The 16999-nt window shown below is 45.8% G+C and overlaps 1 protein-coding gene across 3 annotated transcripts in view; it reads left to right on the top strand.

Annotated features, from left to right (window-relative positions):
• The window catches only part of Setd3 (SET domain containing 3, actin histidine methyltransferase), a 70121-nt gene extending 55575 nt beyond the window's left edge, over window positions 1-14546 (top strand). For all 3 annotated transcript variants that reach the window (XM_028764491.1, XM_028764492.1, XM_028764493.1), the window contains 7 exons: window positions 1514-1572; window positions 2252-2366; window positions 7388-7462; window positions 8392-8558; window positions 9386-9471; window positions 12273-12433; window positions 13225-14546. In XM_028764491.1, coding sequence (XP_028620324.1) covers window positions 1514-1572; window positions 2252-2366; window positions 7388-7462; window positions 8392-8558; window positions 9386-9471; window positions 12273-12433; window positions 13225-13677 — 1116 coding nt within the window. In that variant the 3' untranslated portion in view covers window positions 13678-14546. The remainder of the gene's footprint in view (window positions 1-1513; window positions 1573-2251; window positions 2367-7387; window positions 7463-8391; window positions 8559-9385; window positions 9472-12272; window positions 12434-13224) is intronic.
• Window positions 14547-16999: the final 2453 nt, after the last annotated feature.

The raw sequence follows: 16999 nt of genomic DNA, 5'->3' as shown, positions 1-16999 counted from the left end.
GTGTGTGTGTGTGTGTGTGTGTGTGTGTGTGTGTGTGTTGGCCTTCCCCGCATACCATTTCCTGACCCCAACTGGAAAAGCCCTGTGTTGTCCTGCTCTGTGTGCTCTTGGAAAGTCTCTTCTTTCCTCCACACTGTCAGTGCAGTATTCATTTTATCTCATTTTGTGTCATGTGGAGACAGGTTCTAGCTATGTAGCACAGGCAGGTCTCACGTTTTTGATCCTCCCATCCTAGCCTCTCAAGTGCTGGTGTTTACAGGTATTTACGGATACTCCTGGCCCAGCATTCATCTTAAAGATTATGTAAATACAGTTTTACATTTTGACTTTTTTTCCAAAGGCTTAAAATGAGGCTAAAAAGAGGGGAGCAGCAGGCCCTGGGAGCTGACGCCCAGCTGGCCCTGTGTAATACATAATTTGCCTAAGATTGCGCACCAACGACAAGCTTTTGTTTTCTAATTGATTTACGGTTTGGGCCACTTGTACCTCATTCCCTACTACCCCGCACACAGTGCCAGCCAGCACAGTCCAGGGAGCAGTGATGAATTACAGTGTTCTTGTGGTGTCATACCTGGAGTTGAAACGGTGCTGCATGGAGCCGCACTAGCAGGCGCAAGATCAGCCTGAGCAGATCTGCTCTCTGCCTCAGAAGCAACCGTTTGTTCATCTGATCACTTACTGCAATCTGTCTATCAGACTGTAATTGAAACTTGAGATTAACGTCACACTGTTACAGCTTTAACTTCTTAATTGAGACAAAGTTTTAAGTGCTTAAAGGTCTAAGGGGGGGGGGAACTGCAGAAAGGGTATGTGAAGCTATAAAATTTTCTTCCATGTGTGAAGTCTGGGATATTTTACCAAGTGTTCTTTTGTCTAGAGAAAAAAGTAATTTAAAATAATGCTCTTCTGTTTTATCTTTATCTTACTTGTAAAATTTACTTCATTCTCTCACAAGACTTTACTTTGCTTGATTTCCTGTGTTTGATCCACATTTACTGTGTAAATAATTCATTTGCACATAAGTCAATTGTCATCGAGTGTTGTAGAGAATGTGAGCGTATTCCCAGCCTACTAGAGGGTTTGTAAGTGTTGCTTCTTGTGACATACAAAGAGAATAAAATGTAGTCAGAGAAGCATGAGACCCCAAGATAGGCAAGCCCTCACTATTGGCTCTGCAGGCTCCGTGTTCCCTTCAGAGCTCGTACTTGTAGCAGAGGGTGTGCCTGCCTTTGTGAAAGCAGTCCACCTTAAACTGTTCTGTGTGGTGTCTGTGGTTCCGGATGGACGTATGAAGGAGCAGATTTATGGCGGCCGCTGGGCACAACAAATTAAGTTGACAGTGATGTATGAGGGCATAACGGCACGCTGATCCCTCTGTCACGCGGCTGGACGCCTCCTGCTTCATTTGGCTCTTGTTAGGATCTGTTAGCAGCTAAATAATGAAATTCTGTTGACTGACTTCTGTTTTCTCCCTTTTTTTCTACCTCTGCTTCCTAAAACCATTCATTCCCAGACCCATCCTCATGCCAACAAACTGCCCTTGAAGGATTCTTTCACTTACGAGGACTACAGGTTTGTGTGGGAGGCATTGTGTTGAGGGTGGTTTCTGAGGACCTGGAAGTGAGGGAAGCTCGGCAGCAAGTGACCTGCTGTGACCACTTACAGTGTTGAAATAGGGCGGTCTCAAAAGCCACAGTGAGCAGCTTTGATAAGCACTGGCGTTTTGACAGCTGCCAAGAAACCGCTGTGAACCTGTAATGCTAGTGGGTTGCCTGAGGTAGCCAAGGGGTGTTTGGGCTTAACACTAGTGTTAAGTATTGCTGAAGGATTATTTTCTCTTTTAAGTGGATGAATATTGGTGTGAAGTGGGGACTCTTTTTGAACATAAAGTTAATGCAGTATGCTATGTAATAGAAGTGCCCTGTTCCACATCACACACACCGTGGAGGGGTCTGATTAGAGAGGAGAAACAGCACCCATTTGTCAGTGAGGTCAAAGCCAGGTGAGAAGGGGAGCTGGCTTTGGAGACAGCAGTTTGGTCACTGTGCCTGTTGAGACCCCTGCTGCTCCTAGTTCCTTTTGCGAACTCAGCACCCTCCTCCTCTCACTCCTGGATTTAGTTCTAAGTGGTACAAAAAAGCCTGAAAACTGGGAGCCATTCGACAGTCTCAGTTTCCTGATTGAGTGTGTTCTTGTGGGGGTGGCTTTTAGACAATTCACTCTTAATTTGTTTATTTTCTTTTTGTGACAGGTGGGCCGTCTCATCAGTTATGACTCGGCAAAACCAAATTCCTACAGAGGATGGTTCCAGGGTGACCTTGGCTCTGATTCCTTTATGGGACATGTGCAATCATACCAATGGCCTGGTAAAGATCTTTTCCTGGGGTTGAGGCTGGGGGCTGCTGAGCTTCTGGGTGGACATTCTCCTTGGCTTCCTGTCTCCCCTGCCAGCTCTCGCCAGGACAAGCAGAAGCAACCCTTGCTGCTTTCCTGCCTGCCTCTAGTAGAAGCTGGGTGTCCTCCTCACACTGAAGACTGAAGACTCCAGTCTCAGAGACACACTGCAGTGACAGCATTTGTGTGGTCCGAGGCACAGCCTCAGCGCTCACGTTCATTTTTTTTTGTCTTACTGGACCCCAGGCTGAATGAACCACTTTGCTTTTTTATTCTCTTACAAGTAGGAATTTATTGAAGAAAACCTTTCATCTTTCTGGCTTTCTCTCTCTGACTCTGTCTTTCTGTTCTCTGCTGATTCTTCTTCAGCCCTCACCCTGCTTGCTATCTTCCTCACCCTCTGATTTATCTGCTTTGCTCTGGAGCCTATATATGGGGAGGTTTGTGTGCTAGGCTCTGGGCACAAGTGCAGGGCTGGCTGCCTGGTGGCTGGGAGAGCGAAGGCAGGAAGCGTCTTCCTGTGGCTGATTCTGTAAGGGAGGAGGGCAGGTCCTGTTCCTCCACATTCTTGGGTTCCAGATGACATGAAGCTGAAGCTTTCTCTGTGATGAGGACTTCCTTGTACTCACAGGTAGGGAGGTAACAAACCCAGCTCATTCTGAAGTTCTCAGCACGGCTGGCCTGCAGGATGAGTTGGGTTTGATTCTTGTTCTGCACTGCCAGCTTGCTTTGTTATTATTAGCAATATTATAAATAGATTAAAGAATTGCTGAAAATGATTATTTCATATTTATACAGAGGCCTGAGCACATGCGCTGTGCACCAAACACTCAAAGCAAACTGTCCTGCTAATTCTGGTAGTCTTTCAGATCTTAGCAATATTTGAACTGTAGCAAGGAAGAAGAATTACACTTTTATAATTACATTTTGTCTTAATTTAGATATGCTTAATTTAATTAGCAGAACTAAGAAATAGTAGCATGTTTTACATTTTCGTTAATGAATATAATTTTTATATTCTTTGTTCTTTTTTCTCCTTTAGAGATATTTTTAAACTGATAAGTTTGAGATTTAAAGTTTCAAGTAGCTTTAAATATCTGACCCTTGTGTTTTCTTTTCCCTCTTTATGAACAGATCACTGTTTCCCAAACTGAATAGAGCATTAAAATTTATTTTCATTTCCAGTATTAAATAATCAAAAAGAATTAAACAATACAGAAGTCTATAGTAAAGTAAGCTACGTTTCCCCTGCAGTTCCAGGGTCCTCTGGTTTACTAGCTGCATGGAAGGCTGCTGTGGCTGAGGATGCTGTCCCACTCTCTTCTGTCTTTTGACTATTTGTGGCACCCCTGCATACATATTCCTAGGCGGTCTGAGTTGAGCATTGGTGTGATTTCCCTGCCAGTGTGGTAAAGCTGTGTCCTCCTGAGTTTATCTCACATTTAGAACAACAGACAACTCTTGGCATATCTTTTTCTTTACTGTAATCTGTGTGTCTTGTGATCTACTGTGGTTCTCTGCTAACCCTCAGGAAGGTTGTTCAAGAAGCCAATATGCCATCCTTGTCCCAGATACCTAACTGGACACCTTTGTTGATGTGTTTCTGTTGCCATGAGGTTTTATGGGACATTGATTGTGGCAGCATTTAAAGAATGCAGTTTTCAAACTGTATAGCTGTATATCATACTCATGACCAGCTAACCTCTTTGTAAAATCAGATATTTGAACTCAAGGTTTGACTTTTCATCTTTTCTTCTGTGTGTCTGTGTGGAGTCTCCTTTTACCATTAGACTCTTAGAGGGGGGCTCGGGGGAAAGGTATAACCCACTAGTGCTGTCTGCTTTCAACAGTAGTCCGGACCCTAGGGACACTCCGTGGTGGCAGCAAGGCAGAAGAAGTGCTGACTAGGATTCTGCTGAATGGAAGTGAAGTCCTTTGCCACCCGGAGAAGCAGGTTTTAAGAGGTTCTAAGGCCCAGTCCTAAGCTATAGGAACTAGTGTGTGTGTGTGTTCTTTGGCACGTGAACATGTCCACAGGTTTGTGCAGGTGTGTGTGTTAGTGTGTGTGTGGATGGAGGCCAGAAGTCAAGGCTCCACGGCTTCCTCCAGTGTTCTCCACCTTGCATTTTGTTGTTTTGGTTTGGTTTTTGGTTTTTGAGACAGGGTTTCTCTGTGTAGCTCGGCAGTCTTGGACCTTGATCTGTAGACCAGGCTGGCCTTGAACTCAGATCTACCTGCTTCTGCCCCCTAACAGTGTACACCACCACCACCCAGCTCTACCTCATATTTTTGAGACAAGGCCTCGCACACTAACCCTGGAGCTTACTGCTTTCACTCAGATGGTCTAGGAGGTGAGCCTGACTTGGCCCCCTGTGAGGATGTTAACATGCACACCGCTGTGCTGGCTTATTTGTTTATTTCATTGAACATAAATGCTAGAGATCCATGCTCTTCTCCTCATGCTTGCGGAGCGAGCATTTTACACCCCCCACCCCCTGCACCATCTTCCTCAGTTTACAAATGTGTATCTTTAAATCTTGCCTAATCTGTCCAAATTAGCAGAATTGACAGAATTTTTCTTGAAGTCATTCAGTTTACCTGAAAAGGGGTTTTCAGCCATTGTGTGAGCGGTGATGAGAGTAGCACATGTGATGTCAATCAGTGTGGTACAGCGCTCCAAGGCCCTTCTGGTCAGCCTTTGAAAAGTCCAGGATACTTGGATTCTAAGCTCAGATCAAAACCCCAATTTTCATAAACATGGACAGGTCCCGCCTACTTCTGACTTCTTGCTGTCCCTAATACTAGTGCAACCCACCTCAGTGCTTTGTGCTTGCTGCTCCTGCTCAGAACACTTGTTCCTCAGATGCTCATGACACCTAAAGGTTATTGTCAAGTGAGGCCAGCTACCCTGAGCATTCTGTGTAAGCCGAGTGTCACTTTTGTCACACAGTCTCCTCTTTATACCTGTGTGTACTTCCTACATTCCCCATACATTATAGTCCCTTTGGTTTTTTGTTTGTTTGTTTGTTTGTTTGTTTTTAATGAAGTCTTTTGTAGCCTGGACTGGTTTTGAACTTGCTATGTAGTCACAATGACTAGAACTCCTTCAACTCTGAGTGCTGGGATTACACATGGTACTTCCCCACGCCGGCCTCCACCCTTTATTTCGGGAGGTCCATTATCTGTTCCTTTGAACTGACAAGCATATGCACTCTGGTCTAGGACAACACAGTAGGACATAGTAGGATCACAGGACACAGTTGTGATCTGTTTCTTCAGTTTTTCTGCTGTCTTTTCCAAGTTAAATCAGCAAGTATGCATTATTTCATTCCTTCTTCATACACAATGCAAGTAGTGGATATACACTATGAGGAACTTGGAAAAAAAAGATGCAAATGGCTATGTCCGCTGTATGTTTGAAGGAGTAATGTGTCACACTTTCTCCTATGGTGCTGTTTAATAGGTGAGTCTTTGATTCTCCAGGATGGAATGAGGATGACCAAAAGGAGCCAGAACAAGTATACACAGTGTAGGAGGTTGGCAGTGCTCAGAGGGATGGAGCATCAAGATGGACTGTTTGCTGAATAAGGGCTCGATTCTCTCCCCTGGGAGTTTGTGCCTCAAGGCAGTCTTTTCAAAGGCAGTGTCAGGTGTTAGGGACTGTACATCAAACACTGGAGACTCTGATTTGAAAAATACTCCTGGTCTCTCGGAGGCTGGGGGAGGCAAGTATGTAGGCATATGTAGTGGTAGCTAGAGAAGAGAGGGACTGAGGGGAGGTAAAATGGGGGAGTTTTCCCCAAAGGAAGACTGGTCTCTGAGTCTCAAAGCAGAGTAGGAGTTAAAGGTAGCTCTGTGGAAGGAGGGAACAGGACCATGGCCTAGATGGCACAGAACACCAGGCTCTTAGGCCTCCTGGGAACTTGCCACTGTCCGGAATCACTATGTGTCCAGCAGAGTAAAGGATTATGGTGCTGCAGCCTGGGCTGCTCAGAAGGATTTTGAAGATACATGTTGATAAAGCAAGGGCAAGAACTAGCCATGAGGGAAAACTGGATAAAAAGATTCAAAAGGTATTTAAGAGTTTCTGGAAGCCGGGTGGTTGTGGCGCATGCCTTTAATCCCAGCACTCAGGAGGCAGAGGCAGGTGGATTTCTGAGTTCGAGGCCAGCCTGGGCTATACAGAGAAACCCTGTCTCAAAAAAACAAAACAAAAAAAAAGGAGTTTCTGGGCAGTTAAGAGCAGTCACTTCTGTGTATTGCATGCAGAGACCTTGCCAAGGCCATGTCCCGTGGGTTGGAGTCAGGATAGGAGACTTTTCTGTACTGTCTGTACCATATGGGCTTAGAGACTCTTAGGAAGAAGAAGGGGACTAATAACCATTTACTTTACCTTTGCTTACCTGAAAGTTTTAGGTGACTGTAATTACAGAGTAAAATGTGTCTCTGACTTAGAAGAGATACTCTTTTCTTGTCTTCTTGATTCTTACATAGTAGAAAAACCCACTTTTTATATATTTCTGGTGAAAGAGCCCAGGGCCTTGTTCATATTAAACCAGTGCTCTATCACTGAACAAATTCTGCCCCCATATTGATTTCTCCCTGGACAAAAGTTATATAAAAATAACACTTGTAGGTAAATATAGAAACCCCACAACCCCCCCCCCCCACCAGTGAACAGGCAGGACGGCCAGTGTGGCATGTGCCTTGTATCATCTGTGGAGACCTTCCTCTGAGCTCCGAGGCAGCGATTGTCTACTAGTGTGTTGGGTGGAGAGAGACCCAGAGTGATGCACATTGTCTTTCCCAGGGGAGACTGACTGACTCCAGACTTGCAGTTTCCTGTGCAGTCTTTGCTGTGCCTGGATATGACTGACATCCTCACCAGCTCTGTGCTTGAGTGATGAAAGCCTTTGCTGCCCTGTAAGCACCTCTAGACACCTATGTTCTAAGGGATGCCTGCCTCATTGCCCTGCTTTTCTCTCCTGCCTAGATCACAACTGGCTATAACTTGGAAGATGACCGCTGTGAGTGCGTGGCTCTGCAGGACTTTCAGGCTGGAGATCAGGTAGGTGTCAGCATTCTAGCTGAGAGCCAACCCACGGGCACTGAGGGGTGGTTTTTTATACTTAGGCAGCATTGGGCATAGGGAAGAGCTGGGACACTGACCAAATCTTGAGTCAGAAAGATGCTTTGAGTTGTACTTTGCATCCTCGAAGAAAACAATGTAGCTGTTTACACAGCTGAACCACTAGATGTGATACTGTTCGCCAACATAGATTTTGTCATATAATACTGAAACAAATGTTTTGTTTCATAAGCTGCATTTCTTAATAAAGAGATGGTATTTAAAAGAGGTGGGGCTTAGGTAGCTAAAACGTAAGGGAGTTAGAACAATCATTTCTATCCTTAGACCTTCACTGTAATATGTATATTTTTATTGAATAATTTGAGGCACAGTTAAGTTTCCCAGTCAATTTGAAATATATATACATCTATAAATCTCTGTACTCATCAGTTTTACAACCCAGCACATAATAGAAAACGAATAGAGACAGACACTGCCTTCCACTTGGTCTGCTCTTGAGAAACATTCATAGCCTATTAGTGTGAAAGTGGGTTTCTCACAGGACTTCATTTAAAAGGCCTATTCTAGAGTATTCCCCTGTTTTAGAAGGAAAGGAAGATGTGGTACATTCTAAAGTACAGTTTTAGAGGGGACTGTCTATCTGGAAAGGCTTAGCAGTCCTGGGTCAGTATCTCCCTGGACCCTTCTCCCCCTGCCGAGTAGTGGACGACATGTGTGTTTGGGAACTTAGGAGGGTGCACACATTCACCATCCATATGTCGTGCTTTACCAAGTGGATGTGTGGTTACTTTAGAAGTCTGTCTACTGATACAAAGCAGTGTTAATATATGAGAACTAAGCCTTTGCTCTGTTTTAAGAATACTAAGTTTGTTTTATGTCCTTCTATTTTCTTCTTTACTGTGTCTTAGATTTACATTTTTTATGGCACTCGGTCAAATGCAGAGTTTGTGATCCACAGTGGTTTTTTCTTTGACAATAATTCACACGACAGAGTGAAAATAAAGCTGGGAGTGAGTAAAAGTGACAGGCTCTACGCCATGAAGGCTGAGGTCTTGGCTCGGGCTGGCATCCCAACGTACGTAGAAAATAACATGGCTTGTCTCTTCCCTTTGGTGTGTGTAGTATTTCCATTACATAGTGTTTAATTGGTGTGTTAATAAAACTTCTCCACAGTAGTGTGTCTTAATCCCTTTATCCCCGTCACACAGCAGATTCAGACCTTGGCGATGTGTGCTGATTTACCAGTGCTTCCAGATAGATACATGTGTGTCGCTAGCGGCCCTCACAGCTAGTTCCAGGGGATCTGGCCTGCAGTCCTTGTTAAGTTAAATAAGTGCTCTGGTCTCATTAATGTCTCTCACCTTGAAAAGGCTAATGACATGGATCAGTTTGTTTTGTTTCATTTCTTTGCCACCATTAGTTTCTGTAATAAAGTCATGACCTCGGTGGTTCTATGAATTTCTGGTTAGTTTCTTTAAGTTTTCTTGCATCTGAGGTGTGAAGTGGTGAAGAAGATGGGAATTATGATTTATTAGTTCTCCAGGGACTAGAGGAACCATTCTTAATGAAAATGGATTATCTGAACTTTTTTTATTGAACTTGTCAATATTTGATTAATGATAAGGTGTGAGCTCAACGTGAATTATTGTTAATGCTTCTTAAGTTCTCACTGTGAGCATGTGACCCCAGAGTAAGGTCATTAGGAAGCAGGCATTCTGGCAAGGGTGGCCGGTGCCTGACAGGGCCTCCCCACCCACCAGCTTCTCGATTTCCAAGGTGCATGCTGGTCATTTAGTGAGGCTTAGCTCTGCTCCCTTGAGGAGCACTGCTGCTGCGTGGGCCCAGGCGGGCATCTTCCTCTGGAGGAGCTGTGGGTCTGACCTCAGGTTTTGTTGTTTGCAGATCCAGTGTTTTTGCTTTGCATTTTACTGAGCCGCCCATCTCTGCCCAGCTTCTAGCTTTTCTCCGCGTATTCTGCATGACTGAAGGTAAAAATAATTACAGAGGAAAAAATATTTTTTTTTCTTCTTAAATTGTAAAAATGTAAAGCATGGGGGGGTGATTCAAATTAAAGATAAACTTCTTAAGATGGTAGAGGGAAGATGGCAACATCAGAGAAAGAACTGACCTGTTGTCCACTGGGATGGAGGAGTCCAGACGTCCTGGGAGGGTGAGTAATACTGCAGACAACACCTGTATAAGACAAAGGGTTCCTGGCCACAGCTCCACATTTCAGACCCAGGAAGGGTGAAGTCCATGTACTGAGCACCCAGTTTTTACTAGCTTAGAACAAGTCATCCAAGCCTGCTGTGCTGAGTGGGCTGGGAGGGTCTGCTTCTGTTCTCCATCCTACACTGGGCTCCCTCCCAGCCGCTGCTCTGGACCTTTCATTTGTATTGGGGCCTGTTGTTTATGCTACCTTCAATCCTGTACAAAATGGCTGAGCTACAGAATAAGTGAATGATGTACTGAGAGCAGATATATGTTTTTCTAGAACAAAACCGCCTGAGCGTTAGGAAAAGTGCAGCTGGCTAAAGCAGTCACTGCAGCCACAGAGATGTGGCTGTCCCTGCCACATCTTACTCCCTTACTCCATCTCCTGTGGGTTCAGGACTTGACAGGGAGCTGAATGTACAAGAAGGTAGTCCTAGAATGTAGATACGCAGTAGAGATGCTATTGGAAACCAGAGTGAGACAGGGTAGCTATCCCTGAAGAGCAAGCGCCTTCCAGAGATTTACCACCATTCACGCAGACACACAGAAGCTTTTCTGTGCACAAGCTAGGGTGATCTGTGGTATTTTCTTCTTTATTTAGTGATCAAGGAATGAAGCGAGAAGGCGGGGTGGGGGGGCCCATGCTGGTAATGGCAGTCCCTGTAGCCTGTGCAGTGCTCAATGCTCAACACGGTGCTTCCTGTATTTTTATCTCTTCTGCCTTGTAAGGTGTTTTCTGTCACACTGATGTAGAGATTCCAGATCAAAGAGTATGAGAGGTTAGGAAAGGGCCACTCAGTAATGGGACGACCTTGACTCAGAACCAACTGCCTTACTTCCAGGTCCCAGACATCCCCATGTTCCTACTGATATGCAGGTAATAGAATTCATGGAGCAGTTCTTGCTGAAGACAGTGTATTTGCATGTGGTGGAGGGAGGAGAAAAGTAGAGTAGCATGAGATATTCTCCATAAAGGGAGAAGCTCACAGGCAGGTGAGTGAGTGAGTGTCCTCACTCAGTCTGACAGACTCAAGCCACCCTGGGACAGGGAACCTGAGAAAAGGATGACCAGGACACGGAAGCTTTGCTGTCTAGGGTCAGGCCAGTAGCTGCTTTGTATGGCTTGTCTGCAGCCATGTGAGTGGTGTCCAGCTTCTCTGCACATCTGCTGCAGAGCATGGCCTCTGCCTCTGCACTGAGCAGAGAGCTGGGAAGCCAGGACAAGTGACAGCAGTGACTCAGCACTGCAGATTGCTGGAAAGAAATTTCTATTTCTAAAGAAGCTTTTTTTTTTCTTTTAAGATCTTTATCTCTAAAAAGGTTATAATCTAAAACCCTGAATTTTACCTTGAAACTAGATAGTCATTTAAAAAAATCAGATAACATGGAGTTTTTAAAAATCATCTTCTGTTTATTGCTGTCCTTTAGTTTCTTCTCAGTCATCAGAAGACAGTTTGTTATGTGGAGACAATTGATGGAGTCTTTGAATTACTCCAACTAATACTAATAAAAGTTTGGTCTGCTGGCAGCACAGCTCCTCGATTTGAATTGTAAATAGTGACAGCTGTAGGGCATTTAGCTCTGAAAGAGATACTGTCTCACAGTTATGTAAGAAGCACGGGTGTGTGTGTTGAACTGAGCAGGATGGGCAGAAGATGAAATACTCAGAGCCATTGCTGAATTTTTCCTTAGTACACATATTTTTGAAGGTGATTGAGAGGCTGAGTTTATGTATGGCTTAAATTTCAGAGAGAGGGAGAGGGAGGAAGGGAGGGGGGGGGGGAGACACAGAGAGAGAGAGAGGGGGGGAGGGGGAGGGAGAGAGAGAGAGAGAGAGAGAGAGAGAGAGAGAGAGAGAGAGAGGAAGAGAGAGAAGAGACAGAGACACTTACTTTTCCTTGAGTCAGGTTTCTATGTCTATGTAATTGTCCCTCCATCTTTGGCTTGAATGAAATGCATAATTACCAATTGGAGGGTCCCAGGATGATATAGAGACTCTCCTCAGTATCTTTAAGATATTTTCTTTTTATCTTATTTTATTTATGTATACATGCCTGTTTGTTTGTTTGCATACCATGTGTGTGCACTGGCCATAGAGGCCAGAAGAAAGCACTGAATCCCCTGGAACTGGAGTTACAGATGGTTGTGAGGTGCTATGTGGGTGCTGGGAATTGAAGCTGGGACTTCTGGGAGGCACCCAGTACTCTTAACCTGAAGCCATTCCTTTGGTCTCAGTGTCTTTGGTCCAGTTGGCAAGACTGAGATCTTTACTCCAGTTCTATCATAATGAAGGATGTGGCCATAGAATGTCTTCAGACAGTCTTCTGAACCTGTCTCAAGGATCTCAGTGTCCCTCTCTGAAAGAGTGCTGAGTGGGATGTGTTTTCAGGGCTGAACCAACACTGCCTTTCAGGGAGGCCTCACCTGACCTCCTGGCCTGGAGCTTAGCTCTGCCTCTGCTTGGAGAGGCTGGAAGAGGCTGGAACATGATGGTTCTGTGGGAGACATAGAGGACGGCTTGTCAACTCAGACCTGTGCTGTCCTCCTGACTGGCTGCTGTGTGTGTCTCTTGTAGAGGAGCTGAGAGAGCATTTGCTAGGGGACAGCGCCATTGACAGGATCTTCACTCTGGGGAACTCAGAGTTTCCTGTCAGCTGGGACAATGAGGTGAAACTTTGGACGTTTCTGGAAGATAGAGCCTCACTTCTTTTAAAAACATATAAAACAACAGTTGAGGTAAGTAGATGAACGGGATTGTGCTTTGTCCTGTCTCTAGTCCCTGACTCACTCTGATTCCTATCAAAATATGTATTTGACATTCCTTATTTGGTGTCAGTGTTTTACAGTTTATCATGTTTATATTAATAGCATTTGATAAATTTTACAAAGTTAGTACCTTTAAAAATATATTTAATTCATGATACCACAAATATAAGTTTGCATCTAGCTTCAGAACTTTTCTCCCTGTCCTCTCCCCGTCCCTCTCAGCTCTCTCTCTGTCTTTTGCACCAGCATGTAGTACACTAGGGGGTTAAATCCAAAGGCCTTCCTGTGCAGCCAAACCCCTGTCCTGTTTTCAAGACAGCGTCAGTAAGCCCAGCCCTGAGTTCTGTAGTCTACTCAGGCCTCAAACTTATAACCATCCTGACTCAGCCTCCTGACTAGCTGGATTACAGGCTGCTCACCAGGCCTGGCTGTAAGACTTGTTTCTCTCTTCTTATTTAATTCATGCCCTTCCCTCTGGGCCCACTTGGAGGCTCCAGTCCCGGTGATTACAGTGAGTAAAGCCATCCATTCTGTGTTGGCTCCATGTAACTTGGCCTTCCCTTTGTTCTAAGAGTCCTGACTTACTAGAACAAGATCCCTAAGTCAGACTGCAGTTTTGATGGAAGTGTCGAGTCATGGGGCGATGTGAATCCTCGGTTTAAAAGCTGTTAGCACCCTTACCTCTCAGGCTGACGTACTGCTCGGTACAGCTTTGCTTATTTACAGTTCTTGTCATTAATTTGGTGTCTCACGTCCCCCAGGAAGATAAGATCGTCTTGAAAAATCCTGACCTCTCCGTCCGGGCCACAATGGCCATCAAATTGCGCTTGGGTGAGAAGGAGATTCTGGAAAAAGCAGTGAAGAGTGCAGCCATGAACCGGGAGTACTACCGCAAACACATGGAGGAGAGGGCGCCACTGCCCAGATACGAGGAGAGTGACCTGGGGCTGTTGGAGGGTGGTGTGGGGGACTCGAGGCTCCCTCTGGTCCTGAGAAAGCTGGAGGAGGAGGCAGGTGTACAGGAGTCTCTGAGCCTCACGGAGACTGTCAGCAAAGTCAAGGCTGCCGAAAACGGGCTTGTTAATGGGGAAAACTCCATCCCTAATGGGACCAGGTCTGAAAATGAGAGCTTAAGCACAGAAGAAAGTGAAAACGTGACTGGAGACACGGAAGAGTCTTCAGGAAGCATGGGCGAGGTGAAGGAGCGACTCTGAGCTGCTCACAGGATCCAGCCGAGCAGAAGTTGCGGACAGCCCACCACATCCCCATGTTCCTTGTTAACAATTTTCTTTTCGCAGAGAGGAAAATATGTTTTTGCTGCTTTATATAAAGTGATTTTTAAGTTATTTTAAAGATCTAGCTTCCCTTTTTGATTAAGATTGCCATCTTGCTTCTGGGCAGAACAAAGTACTGAACAGCAGCAGAGGAGAGGAGGCGCCCTTGAAAGACTGCAGATCAGCTGTGGGCACTCAGGGCTCTTCCTTGGGAGAGTGAGGTCCTTGCTTAGCTGAACTCTGCAGGCCTGCTGTCCTCACTCCAGGGTGAATGCTGGCCCTGCCGCCTGCTAAGGAGTTGAGGTTGGACTCTGGGTGTTGAGTGGATGGTGGAGATGAGGCCCAGGGAGAGGAAAGCTGGGTGAGGTCGTTACAGAGAGAGGCTGGGCAGAATCTTTTTTTTTTTCCTTAACAAGAATATCCCCAGTATCAAAAGAAAAGGTAAGGTGGCAACCTGATTTTTAATGGCTTAAAATGTTGATGATGATCTTAATTATATAAACACACACATATATCTAGTGATTTCTGAGGGTTTGTTTACTTTTTGTGTTCTGTTTTGCTGTATTAAAAACTTGTCCTTTACCTTAAATCAAAGTAGGACTCGTGTCCTCCTGGGTTTTCATGCTGGCTTTGTTTCAGAGAGGTGCCCTGACTCCAGTGGTGGCAGTGGAGCACCACAGACACCAGCGTGGCTCAGTCACGCACGGGGTCAGGATGGGGCGGCTCCCTGGCTTTCTGGTCCACAACAAGCTAGAGATTTTCAAAGCTACCCTTTTGAGTAAAACCCCATATTAAAAGAGAAAACATGACTGGTGTTTTTGTTTGTTCCTTTTCGTTGGGAGTAGCACAGGCCCTTTGAGTCGAGCTTCTATGCAGGCCATCTCACATACTCCCTGGCCACTTGGGAAATGCTGCCATGTCCTCGGCTGTGCTAGTCACACATACAGAGATTTGGTAGGTGCATGCCTGAGTGCCCAGAGGCCTACGGAGGCACTGCCCTTTTCTTAAGCCGCCAGCAGTTCTCCAGTGGGATCCAAAGCCACAAGGAATCACGGGCCTCATGGAGGGAGGAGGAAGGCTGGCTTTCACTGGATGTGGGGTTTGGGACAATGTCCCTCTGGAGCAGTGGGTAAGACCTGTCTGCCTCTAGAGAACCTCTAGTTTTCTGTCTTCTGATTTATTTACAGTTTACTTTGATCACACGTTCGTATCATCACTGGATCCAGACTGTCAAAGGCAGGGTTCATTTCGGAAGCCACTGGGTAAATGATTCCCCCTAGTTTGATAAGGACTGTGGAGATGGAGGGAGCTGTGTAGCAGCCATGCTCCTGCTCAGAGAAGGCAAGGCCCTGCAGATGATCTGCCTGGCTCTCTGCTCTGGATTCAGATGGGCAGGACCCTGTGTGCCACCAATGGACAGGCTCACCGCTGCACTGGACGCTAGTGTAGACTCGTGTGAGTCAGGGGCCTGCAAACTCCTACTGCTATTTTGAGAGGACATGTGAGGCCAAGTCTCTTGTCATCCTTATACCAGGGAAACTTTACCAGAATGCTACCTGCCATGTGGTGCTTGCTTACTGATCTGTGTTAATACTGTGGAAATAGTAACTTTTGCATTCATCTGCCTGTAGATAACATTTTTTTCACCTGACTAAAAGTCGTGCCTTGTGCATACGCATCTATAATCCCAGGGTAAAAAGACCATCATGCATGGGACAGTTATAAACTATTTGCTGGGGAAGTCTGAGTTAGATAGAGCTTCTTGAGCCAAGATTCCAGCTCCAGTTTCCAAGGACACCTTTGATAGACACAGTGACACCCATTTCTGGACCTCGGAATCTGTTGTGTCAGTTACTTCTCCATCACAATGTCTGGGAGTCATTGGGCCACAGAGTGACTGTAAGTGTGCTACAGAAGGCAGAGCGTCTACTGTGGAATGCTGCTCTCCGGAGCCATTGGCTTCCTTTCCTCCAGGGACTCCTAAGGTGGAGGGCTACATCTCCTGCCCATCCACAGGCAGAGTGCTCCTCACATGGGACCCCAGGTGGTGGTTAAGAACCCTCCTTGCTGAGTCATGAGAGTGAGTCTTCCTCTCTCTTGCATCAAGTTTTGTTTTTCCCTAGAGCCTTGGGACAAGAGGCTGCTGAGGCAAGTCTCGGCAGTGCCACCTGTAAACAGTAGGAGCTTCACTGGCCTAAAACAATACCCAGTTTTCTCTAGAGACTGGCAATTGATTGTTTTCCTCAAATGGTTTCTAAATCAGGCCCATTAAGGTGCACTTGATTGTTTGAAGAAAGATGAGGCAGTATGTTAATATCTCCAGTTCCCATTATATATAGTGCTGTTGAACAAATATTCATTTAAAATAAGAAACTTGGGGTAGAGATGTAGCTTCGTAGGTAGAGTGTTTACTTAGTGTGCACAAGACCCAGGGTCCAGTCCTCTGTGCTGCATAAACAGTACAGTGACACGTTTGTAACTCCAGCACCGAAGAGGTATGCAGACAGGAGGAGCCCTGGGCTGCCTAAGACTCTGTCGCTAATGAAAAATTAGTAAATACAACCAGCAGCGGGGCTGGAGAGACGGCTGGGTGGGTGGGTGTTGTACAAGCATGTGAGCCTGAGTGTGGATCCCCAGCAGCCACTGTGAGAAAGCTGTGGGTAGATGGAGGGGGCTTCAGATCTGCTTAAAATCTCTCCCAGAGTGCCCGCCCCTCTGATGCCCCCATTCCCTGTGCTGTGTGTTAGCATTCTTTCTACCCTTGAAAGCCCTTCACCTTCCACTCATGCCAAGTCTTCCCCGGGGTGCTGGTGAGCAAACGTGTAGTACAGTGTCGGTGACTCCTTGGACTCAGACCTTTACAAGGTGTCTTCATTTCAGTCTGGAAGCAGGAGCCTAGCCTAGGACGTCAGGCAGACCTGAAGTAAAATGCTGACCGCTCCCTTCACTGTGCCTGTGGCCCAGAGCAAGTGTGTTGATGCTCAGGGTGGGATTTAGATTCAGTCCCTCTCTTTCTCTTCTCTCTTTCTGCCTCTTTTTGTAAAGAAAGGGAGGGAGGGAGGGAGGGAAGGAGGGAAGGAGGGAGAGAGAGAGAGAGAGAGAGAGAGAGAGAGAGAGAGAGAGGTTTTGTTATGACAGCCCAGGCCTGAAACTCCTGATCCTCCTGCCTTAGCCTCCTGATTGCTAAGACAACAGTCATGCACCTACTCCTTGGTAAGAGGTTTGGATTTCTTGACTACAGAGTGAAGTGGACATAGGAGGT

The sequence above is a fragment of the Grammomys surdaster genome, unplaced genomic scaffold, assembly GCF_004785775.1.
Source record: "Grammomys surdaster isolate TR1022 unplaced genomic scaffold, NIH_TR_1.0 144, whole genome shotgun sequence".
In the NCBI taxonomy this organism is placed as follows: domain Eukaryota; kingdom Metazoa; phylum Chordata; class Mammalia; order Rodentia; family Muridae; genus Grammomys; species Grammomys surdaster.
This window is presented reverse-complemented; position numbering and strand designations above follow the sequence as displayed.